Genomic DNA, 12037 nt, shown 5'->3' on the forward strand with positions numbered 1-12037 from the left:
TAGCATTCAGACAGTCTTAAACAGATTGCTATACATTTTAGATGCTCTGACTCTCATAGCAGTCTCCCCTTCAATAGTCTAACCTTCAGACTTTCCTCATCCCTCTCCAAACTCTTACTTCTGTCTTTTCAACACACTAAATCACCCTGTTGTACTTGGGAACCCTCTTCTCCCTGTACAATAGATCAGAAAGTATCACTAATCTAAAAGCTAGTATTATCGTTAGGCTCACCTAGTTTTCCCCCCTTTTTCAGGTGTCTCAGTTTGGCGCTGCTTATCATTTAACTCTGAGAAGAGTTGTTCTGTATGTAGCATATTGTTGATAGTGAAATGAGTACAACTGTACAGTAGTTTGAACATTTTTTGACATTGTCTTTATTTGGGATTGGAATGAAAATGGACCTTTTTCAGTCCTGTGACCACTGGTGAGTTTTCCAAATTTGCTGGTGTATTGAATGCAGCACTTTAACAGCATCATCTTTTAGGATTTGAAGTAGCTCAGCTGGATTTCCATCACCTCTACTAGCTTTATTCTTAGTAATGCTTCCTAAGGCCCGCTTGACTTCACAGTCCAGGATGTCTGGCTCTCGGTGAGTGACTTCTGTCTTAGTCAGGCGTTAAGCTCGGTTTAGTTTCATTCTCCACTTTTAATTCTACCCTGAATCTTTGATATGCTTTGTGAATGATTTTTACTCCTCCTCCAAGGTTTGAGCCCTTCAACAATATTGATATATTGTCTTAGTCCCAGGACGGTTTGCTGCTCTTCCCTTAAATGTAGAGAATTTTTTTCCTTTTAATACTTCTCCTCTTACAATGAGTCTCACTTGAGCACGGGGGTTACAAAGTTTGTTGTTCTTCCCTAGTGACTTAGGCCTCCTGGCGTGCTATGATTCATGGGGTCTCAAAGAGTCGGACACGACTGAGTGACTGACCTCATCTGATCTGAGTGACTTAGGGCCTTTTTTCTATAGGGAAAATGATATTCGTCGGGCCATTCTCCCTTTGCAGGTCTGAATCACAAAGAAAGGCATTTTCTAGTCTTCTGCCTTGCTTCTAATCTTTCTCCTAAACGCTTGATGAAGGCTTGTGTAGGAGAGTCTCCCAGTGCTGTGAACTTCCTTTTGTGTCTGTGACTCCCAGGGGTTCTACTCTCTCTTGTTCCCCAAACTTACCTTAAATGATTTTTTAAAAATTAACTTCTTTTTAGTCATTTGTATGGGACCCACCATTTCTTTCTCCTGTGCTCTGATACGGAGGAGTCAGTGCTTGCTTCTCATCCCTTTTTGGTAGAGCCTGACTTTTCTTGGATATTAGAATTTCAGTTACCCTACAACTCAGTTCTCTGATAGATTTTTAAAAAAAATATAAATTTATTTATTTTAATTGGAGGCTAATTACTTTACAGTATTGTATTGATTTTGCCATACATTAACATGAATCCTCCATGGGTATACACGTGTTCCCCATCCTGAACCCCCCTCCCACCTCCCTCCCCGTACCACCCCTCTGGTTTTTATAAGTTATTTTTTGTTCTTTACTGGGATTTTTATGCTAAGATGGAAAAGATGATCTTTCCGGCTTTCTACATTCTAAATGGAAGTGAAACTTCTAAAACAAAAAAATTTAAGTTCCTGTTAGGAAATATAGCTTTTATACTAAGTCAGTGTTTCTCAAATTATTTCTGGTATTGGTATATTATGTATTTATAATACTAATTATAGAACTGTTGCTTTATTCACAATAAAATAGCTATTTGTTACAAGTTAAATGTTACCATTTATTTACATAATTGATGAAATTTAATGAACATCTTTCGTATTTCATTGGTTATACGAGATATTTTTCATACCTAATTCTCATAACACAGTTTTGAAATATGGATTTTACCATTCCTTTTTATGGATGAGAGAAACTGAGGCTTAAAATGATTAAGCTGATTGCCTTGTGTTACGGAGAATTAATATGTAGTAGAGATGAGATTTGAGTCCATATCTTTCTGATTTAAAAATCTGTTCTCTTTCTACTTCATCACAATATATTGTTAATTTCTTTAGTGCCTGGATAAGCACTGAATTACAGGGGGAATGTAATGATAAAATTTTTGCTGGACTTGTGTTACTAAATGCATTTTGATTTCTGCTTAACAAGAGCCAATTTTTTGAACAATAGGCAGTGATATGGGAAATGATGATGCCATCGGAGGGAATGTGAGCAAATATGTGGTGCTTCCAACTGGATACTGTGGACAGCCCAAGAAAGGACATCTTATCTTTGATGCTTGCTTTGAAAGTGGTGAGTGTATCAAAGACCTTTTCTTTTGAGATTGTCTGGTGAGGTTTTTTTTTAAGAATCTTACTCCATATGACCATTTAGTGTGATTCAACCCTTTTAATTTTTTTTACCATAATGAAATAAATTGTGAGTGAAAAATCAGATTTGAATGAATTAACTTGGAAATACTTAAAGTGAAACACAATAAATGTTTTTGTTGTCATAAATGATTAGAAAAATAATGATAGTACTAATGAACATTTATAGAGGACTTTATATTTTATCAAATGCTTATCTAGATATTATTTCTTTCGGGTAAAACTAATATAATTTGACTACTTGATAAATGATTGATAATGAATATCTACTATATGATTCTTAGTCATTCTGAGAGGAGGCTTCTCTATTAAAAAAAAGTTAAAGAATAGATTCAGTTGAATAAAACAGGAAAAGTAATATACTTCATACACAGAAAATGCTATGAGAATTCTGATAGGGGAACTCAGGGCTTGATTGTGAACTTCCATCCAGTAGTAACTGAATCTTGTTAACTTTCTTGAGCCTCACACTCTGAATGGAATGTAAGCATATAGTGTGTATTCAGAATATGTTGAAAATATTAATGAGAAATTAAACATAATTTTGTTTAAAAGATAATTGTTGATTATTTTGGGTTTTGAATGTTGTACTTGCACATGTGTGGGTATGCATGATTGAAGGGACATTTTAGTTTATGAAAGTTCTCTGAACTTTAAGAACCATGGCTGTTTATACCAACAACTGAAAAATTGTTTATGTAGGATTTTCCCCTCTGTTTATTCTATGTTGTTTTAGTATTCTAGGGCTGCCTTTATAAAGAACCATAAACTGATTGACTTAAAAAACAGAAATTTAATGTTTCAGAATTCTGGAGGACAGAAGTCTGAGATTGAGATGTTGACAGGGTTGGTTCCTTCTAAGGGTTGCGAAGAAGATTCTGCTTAGTGTCTCTCCTCTAGCTTACTGTAGTTTGCTAGCAATCTTTGGTGTTCCTTGGTCTGTAGAAATACCATCCTGATTTCTGCCTTCATTTTCATAGGCATTCTCTGTGTGTACATGTCTGTCTCTAAATATTCCCTTTTTATAAGGATATCAGTCATATTGGACTAGGGCCTACTCTAATGACCTGATTTTAACATGATTCCTTCTATAGAAACCGTGTCTCTTATTAGAGTCACAGGGTTAAGACATCAATATACAAATTTTGGGGAGATGTAATTTAATCCATAACACAGTATTGTAGTGTTGTCTTTCCAATCAGACTTGAACACTGTCAACATAATTGGGAACAACATACTGTACTTTCTTTGACTCTTGTATAGCTGTCCTTTGGTGCCTGGGTAGGATTGGTTCTAGGACCCGTGCGGATGCTAAAATCCACATATGTGCAAGTCCTTCATATAAAATGATGTAATATTTGTGTGTAACCTATGCACATCCTCCTGTATACTTTATTGTCTCTAGATTACTTATAATAATATCTTATGCAGTGTAAATGCTATGTAAGTAGTTACCAGCAAGTGGCAAATTCAAGTTTTGCCTTCTGGCACCTTGGAATTGAAAAAAACAAAATTTGATCCTTGGTTCATTGAATCTGGGGATGTGGAACCCATGGATATGGAGGGCTGAGTTCATGTGGATGAAGTTTATTGCTTTTAGATAGGCTTCCATTTTCTTTCTTTCAGAGTTGTGTAATAGGTAAGGTGCACATTATATTTACATTATAATATGTAAAATATGTAATATGTAATATGCACATTGCCTGTTCCTAAGCTGGTGGATAACTAATCTGTGTTTCTTATGAGAAATAAGGTCTATAGGTCAAATATGAACTTTCCTATGAATTCCTGATATGTTTTCTTTCCATATGCCCTTCCATTTAAGTATTATTTTTCCTGGAAAAACATCTACACCACCCTAATTTTATCTCTTGAGAGACACCTGACATTTTTTATGATTTTTAAAAGTTTCTGTTGCTCTTTTCTTCTAGACTATAACCTGCTTCTGGGTAGAATCTGAGTATGGTTAATCCATGTCCTCTTCTTGAACCAGGTAGAGTGCTTACAAAATTAAGCAAAAATTAATTCTGTATTTGTTGAATGAAGTAGTTTAAACAACAGAAGTTTGCGGAAAGATTAATTTTCTGATAGGTTTGATGAAAAAGCCATATTTAATTGCTCACTATTATCTAGTCCATCAACTAGTCCAACCAGTTATCCAATTTCTAGTCCAACTTCTCTAGTCTGACTTAGTTGTCCTAGTTCAACTTCTCTCAAGCCTTCATACATTTGTGGATGCTATTTTCTCTGTGTCCCAGATTCTTTGTTTACTTGGTAAAATGTTAATTTAGACTCAGGCCAGTATTTCTTTCTCTGAGAAACAGTACCTCTTAGGCGGGTTTGACTATCTCTACCTATATGTTTGCAGGCACCTTTCCTGTGACTTACAGGCCTTTTCCATGATAGCTTTTATTGCATTACAGTCATTTAATAATCTTTTTTTCCTTATCGCTAAAAATTCCTTGAGGTCAGTGACGGTTTCTTATTAATTTTTGTTCTGCCATCTATGGGGTCGCACAGAGTTGGACACGACTGAAGCAACTTAGCAGCAGCAGCAGCAGTACCTAGTGTACTACCAGAAACTGACTCTGATGAAATGGAAATATATGATTTATCTGACAGATATTTCAAAGTAACTGTCATAAAGATTTTTACCAAAATCAAGAAAACATTGCATGAACCAAGTGAGAATTTCAACAAAGAGATGGATAATACTGAAAGTACCAAATAGAAAGCATGACGTTAAAGAACACAGTAACTGAACTGAAAAAATTTCCTAGAAGACTTCAACATCAGACTAAAGTAGAAGAAAGGAGCAGAGAATTTGAATACACATCATTGGAAATGATTTCCTCGGAGGAATAAAGGTAAAAAGAATGAAATAGAGTGAAGAAAGCCTAATGGACTTATGGGATACCATAGAACATATCAATATACTCATTATGAGAGCTCCAGAAGAAGAAAAGAGATAGAGAGGAAGAACCAAAGGAATTTTAAAGGAGGGAAGACATAGAATAAAATAGTCTTCATAAAGTGAGATTTTAAGATTAATAAAAATATTTTACATTTAAAAAATTTTAACAATAGCAACAAGAACATTAAGGGAAAAAACCAATAATAATATTTTTTTTACTTATTGTTTAACCATACCCTGTAAGAAATGATGGATTTATGTAATTTATCTCATTTAACACACACAAGCCTTCTGAGATATTATATCTCTACTTGTAAGTGAGGAAGCTGATACTCAAAAGTGTAAAGTTATTTACTTTGAATTACACGGCTAACAAGTGGTGTAGTCAAATTTGAAACTGAGAATTTCCTGACTCCAAAGGCCATATTTTTATATATGTATTACATATATGTATTACCTTATTATAGGTCAACTTATGGCATATGGATAATAGACATATTGTTGAAAATTTATCATTAGGTGAAAAGATATATAGGAAAAGGTGTTATGATAAATAAAAAAGAAAAGTTTACTGTTTTAAAATAAGCCATCCAAATAAATACTATGTTTAGTTACCATCATATGAAATTTGAGTTTTATTTTATTATTGATATGCATATACATGTATTGATTATGAAAAGTGCACTATAATTCACACTTCAGGTTAATTGGTTAGCCTGAGAGATTTAGTATGTAGCATTAAATTATTGTGGCATGGAAAAGAGTCAGTGAAATAAAGATATGGGTCAGTTGTTTATCACTTGAAAATCTATCACTTGAAACAGTGGAAATAAAAACTTAAAACATTTTATTTTTAATTCCCCCAGTTGATTTTTCTACATATATTTATATAATCTTTCAAGATTAATGAAGTATTAATTAATTTTATTTCCTTTTAAAATAAAATAAAATACTGTTTATTCTTGGTGCAGCATGAAAATATGCTATAACTGCATTAGAAATCAGGGTTTTTAGTTTAATGCCTCAGTTAAACCTTTTCTTTTTAGATATGCAGTTGACTGATACACTTTTTTGTTTTTTTAAACTTTATTGAGTAATAATTGACAAATATAATTGTGTATATTTAAAGTGTACGGTGTGATGATGTGATGATTTGATATACATGTATATTGTAGAATAATTAGCAAGATCATGATAATTAACACATCCATTACCTTACATAGTCAACATAAGCATCTCCTTTTCCCTCCCTGCAGTAAGTATGCTTAAGATGTTAGCAGATATACAATGGAGAAAAGATAGTCTCTTCAACAAGTGGTGCTGGGAAAACTGATTAACTATGTGTAAAAGAATGAAACTAGAACACTTTCTAATATCATAAGCCAAAATAAACTCAAAATGGATTAAACACCTAAATGTAAGACCAGAAGCTATAAAACTCTTAGAGGAAAACATATGCAGAACACTCTCTGACATAAATCACAGCCGAGATCCTCTATGACCCACCTCCCACAATAATGGAAATAAAAGCAAAAATAAACAAATGGGACCTAATTAAACTTAAATGTTTGCACAACAGAGGAAACTTTAAGCAAGGTGATGACAGCCCTCAGAATGGGAGAAAATAATAGCAAATGAAACAACTGACAAAGAATTAATCTCCAAAATATACAAGCAGTTCTTGCAGCTCAATACTCGAAAAACGAACAACCCAATCAAAAAGTGGGCAAAAGACCTAAACAGACATTTTTCCAAAGAAGACATACAGATGACTAATAAACATGTGAAAAGATACCCAGCTTCACTCATTATTAGAGAAATGCAAATCAAAATCATGAGATATCATCTCACACGTCAGAATGGCTATCGTCAAAAAGTCTACAAACAATATTGTTTGTTTTGTTTTTGTTGCTTTATTCCCCAGTTGGCACCTTGCTTTAGTTTTGTTTTCCAGTTTGTGCTGTAGTTAGTATTGTTTTTAAGTGGTTGATACCATTTTTGGTTTCCTTTGCTTGCTGGGTCAGTCTATTGTACTTCATTTCTTTATTGGACTGTTTTGATTTTGTTTATAGATGTATATGTGTGTATATTCCATTATTTTAGTTATTATTTGCCTGATTTTGTAATTGCCATTTGTCTGGGGTGCCTCTTTTCTTTCTTGTTTTTGAGTGTTTGTTTTAATCCCATTTAATGCCATAACAAACCACCTGTGGACTCTCCATTCTCTGGCCAGAGATCAAGCCCTGAGCCTTTGGAGTGGGAGTGCTGACTCAAAGACCCTAGACTACCAGAGAACTCCTAGGGAGTATTAATTAGTGAGAACTCCCACAAAGGCAACTACCTGTATACCAGACCTGGCATCACTAAACTTCCAGCAGCATCCTGTGCAGGAGGCCTTATCCAAACAACCAACAAGACAAAAATACAAACCAAACAATCAGCAGACAGGATTACCACCTCACACAGTCCTGCCCATCAGAGGGGAGAAAAAAAATTGCCTCCTCCAACCTGAACACAAGCACAGGTAACACCCTACACGAAGCTTACACAAACCACAGGACCAACCTTACCCACAGAGGGAAAAAGCCAAAAGGAAGAAAGAATTCAACCTCGAGGTCTGGGGAAAGAAGACTTCAAACACAATAAGTTAAAAAAAAAGGCAAAGGCAGAGAAATACTGTGCAAATGAAGGAACAACCTGGAAACACACAGTCCAAATAAATGAAGAGGAAATAGGCAAACTACCTGAAAAAGAATTCAGAGTAATGATAGTAAAGAGGATCCAAAACCTCAAAAATAGAATGGAGAAAATGCAAGAATCAATTAACACACTTAACAAAAATCTAGAAGATATAAAGAATAAACAAACAGAGACAAACAACACATTTACTGAAATTAAAAAGACTCTAGAAGGAATCAATATCAGAATATTTGAGTCAGAAGAATGGATAAGTGAGCTGGAAGATAGAATAGTAGAAATAACTCCTGAAGAGTTGTAAAGTTATAAAGTAAAAAGAATGAAAAGAGCTTACGATAGTCTGAGACCTCTGGGACAGCATTAAACACACAAACATTCGAATTATAGGGGTCCTAGAAGAAGAAGAGAAAAGGAAACGGTATGAGAAAATTTTTGAAGAGATTATAGTCCAAACTTTCCCCAACATGGGAAAGGAAATAGTCAAGTCCAAGAAGCACAGAGAATTCCATCCAGGATAAACCCAAGGAGAAACACACTAAGACTAATCAAACTAACAAAGATTAAATACAAAGTAAGAATATTAAAAGCAGCAAGGGAAAAGCAACAAGTAATATACAAGGGAAACCCCATATGTTTAATTGCTGATCTTTCAGTGAAAACTCTTCAGGCCAGAAAGGAATGTGAAGTGAAAGCTGCTCAGTTGTGTCCCACTCTTTGCAACCCCATGAACTACACAGTCCATGGAATTCTCCAGGCAAGAATACCGGAGTGGGTAGCCTTTCTCTACTCCAGGGGATCGTCCCAACCCAAGGATTGAACCCAGGTCTCCCACATTGCAGGCAGATTCTTTACCAGCTGAACCACAAGTGAAGCCCGAGAATACTGGAGTGGGTAGCCTATCCTTTTTCCAGCAGATCTTCCCGACCTAGGGATCGAACTGGGGTCTCCTGCATTACAGGTAAATTCTTTACTGACTGAGCTATCAGAAAGGAATCACAGGATATATATAAAGTACTGAAGGAAAAAATCTACAGTCAAGATTACTGTACCCAGCAAGGATCTCATTCAAAATTGACGGAGAAATCAAAAGCTTTACAGACAAGTGAAAGCTAGGAGAATTTAGTACCATAAGACCAGCTTTACAACAAATGTTAAAGGGACTTATATAGACAGGAAATAAAAGAGAAGAAAAAGACCTACAAAAACAAACCACAATTAAGAAAATGGCAATAGGAACATATATATCAATAATTACTTTAAATGTAAATGGATTAAATGCTCCAATCAAAAGACACAGACTGGCTGAATGGATATAAAAACAAGACCCATATATATGCTGTCTACAAAAGACCCACTTTAGCTCTAAAGACTGAAAGTGAGAGGATGGAAAAATATATTTCATGCAAATGGAAATAAAAAGAAAGCTGGAGTAATAATCCTCATATCAGAAAAAATAGACCTTAAAATAAAGAATATTACAAGAGATAAGAAAAAAGTCCACAAACTGTAAATGCTGGAGAGGGTATGGAGAAAAGGGAACCCTTTTACACGCTGGTGGGAATGCACACTGGTACAGCCACTATAGAAAACAGTGTGGAGATTCCTTAAAAAACTGGGAATAGAACTGTCATATGACCCAGCAATCCCATTGCTGGGCATATACCATGAGGAAACCAGAAATGAAAGAGACATATGTACCCCAGTGTTCATAGCAACATTGTTTACAATAGCTAGGACATGGAAGCAAGCTAGATGTCCATCGGCAGATGAATGGATAAGGAAGTTGTGGTACATATACACAATGGAATATTACTCTGCTATAAAAAGGAACACATTTGAGTCAGTTCTAATAAGGTGGATGAACCTGGAGCCTATTCTACAGAGTGAAGTAAGTCAGAAAGAGAAAGACAAATACTGTATATTAGCACATATATATGGAATTTAGAAAGATGCTACCAGCAATCCTCATGCAGAGCAGCAAAGGAGAGACAGAGACACAAAGAACGGACTTTTGGATTCAGTGGGAGAAGGAGAGGGTGGGATGATTTTGAGAGAATAGCATTGAAACATGTACATTACCATATGTGAAATAAATGACCAGTGCGAGTTCAATGCATGAAGCAGGGCACCCATAGCCGGTGCTCTGGGACAAACCAGAGGGATAGGGTAGCAAAGGCGATGGGAGGGGGTTCAGGATGTACAGGACACAGGTATACCTGTGGCTGATTCATGTTGATGTATGGCAGAAACCATCACAATATTGTAAAGTAATATCCTCCCATTAAAATAAATAAATTAATTAAAAAAAATGTTAGCAGTTGTCAAGTGTTTGTTGTTGTTGAGTTGCTAAGTCATATTCAACTCTGCAGCCCCAGGGACTGAGGCATGCCAGGCTCTTCTGTTCAGTTTTCAGGTATATAATACCATATTCTTTAGTCACTGTGCTGTACATTAGATCCTTAGAACTTATAATTGAAATTTTGTACCCTTTGACTTGCTGCTGCTGCTGCTAAGTTGCTTCAGTCGTGTCTGACTCTGTGTGACACCATAGACAGCAGCCCATCAGGCTCCCCCGTCCCTGGGATTTTCCAGGCAAGAACACTGGAGTGGGTTGCCATTGCCTTCTCTAACCCTTTGACCTATATCACTCTATTTCCTCTTCCCTTAGCCCCAGGCAATCCCCATTCTTTTTTTGTGTCTATAAAATCAGCTTCCCTGTGGCATTATTCACAATAGCCAAGATGTAAAAACAACCTAAATGTACTTTGGTGGATAAATGGATACAGAAAATATCTATACTTTTGGACTCAGTGTGTATACATACACACACACACACACACACACACACACACACACGCATATACATAAAGGACATCTTGCCATTTGTGACCACATGGGATGAATCTGGTGGGAATGCTACTTTTTTTTTAAACAAGAGGTAACATAGGATAATACCCCAAAACACAGGTTTTGGTTTCAGTTAGACTTGAATTCATATATTAACTTTAGCATGTACTGGTTATGCCATACTGATGATATCACTTAAAGTTTACTTAAAATTGGGGAAATAAATATATATATTGTAGAATTATTATGCAAATTAGAGATAGCATACAAAATAGGTTTAGCACAATATCTAGTAATGAATTTCAGGTGGTAATTCTGGCACATATAAAATATAACTATTTCAAGGGTGCTGAAATGTACCAGAACTTTTCTTGGTATGTTTACTAGTGTTATTTCCAATACTTAGAAATCTTTGGAATAAAGGAGCCTTAAATTCCCTCCAGAGTTATAATGAGATAAGGACTTAGGTAAGAGTTGTATATTTAAATGGGGAATCTCAGGAAGAACAAGTGAGGGAGTAGGGAGAGTAATACTGGTAAAGAAGTAAAGCTAGCAAAGTATGTGTCCGTTAACAGGTGTGATAATGTTTGTGGGTAGATTAACCTTGGTTAGAGGGAGCCCACTCATACACATGTAGGGTAAAAATTGCATTACTCCTCGCACAAATATAATTAACATGTGTGAAATTTATTTTTTTGCCTGAATTATAGGTATTTTATATATTTTTAAATAGGATGATTGATGAGCAAATATTTTCTTTCTGCCAATCGTATCATTAAAGTAGATAATCTTAATCAGTCTAATATAACTCCATAATTACTTCATTGCTGTGCATTTCAAAAAGTTAAAACAAAATGATTTTGAAAAAACAAATCCATATTAACTAAGTCCCTGGGGAATGAAGCCAAGGACATATATGGAACTTTAAGAGTCACAAAAATTATACAAGAAAAGAACTAAAAAAAAAAAAAAAAAACAAACCCAGATAAATAAAGAGAATGGGGAAATGCTCTGCTTAAGTCTTCCTCTTACTAATAACAAGAGGTTTTCTGAGATCCTGTCTCTACTGTGATTTGTAGAAACTTCGTGGGGATTTTGGACTGATTAGATAATTCATTTAGAAAAAATTATTTGGTACCAATTAACCCTTTAATCCTAGAATTCTTTTTAGTATTGGATTAGCTGTACTTTGGGAGAAGGGAATGGCAAT

The 12037-nt window shown here is 35.1% G+C and overlaps 1 protein-coding gene across 5 annotated transcripts in view; it reads left to right on the forward strand.

The window, feature by feature from the left end:
* Nucleotides 1-12037, forward strand: part of AGBL4 (AGBL carboxypeptidase 4) — a 1471661-nt gene that overhangs the window by 85505 nt on the left and 1374119 nt on the right. For all 5 annotated transcript variants that reach the window (XM_070786575.1, XM_070786574.1, XM_070786577.1 and 2 more), the window contains exon 2: nt 2170-2292. In XM_070786575.1, coding sequence (XP_070642676.1) covers nt 2170-2292 — 123 coding nt within the window. The remainder of the gene's footprint in view (nt 1-2169; nt 2293-12037) is intronic.

This window comes from Bos indicus, chromosome 3 (genome assembly GCF_029378745.1).
Source record: "Bos indicus isolate NIAB-ARS_2022 breed Sahiwal x Tharparkar chromosome 3, NIAB-ARS_B.indTharparkar_mat_pri_1.0, whole genome shotgun sequence".
NCBI lineage: Eukaryota > Metazoa > Chordata > Mammalia > Artiodactyla > Bovidae > Bos > Bos indicus.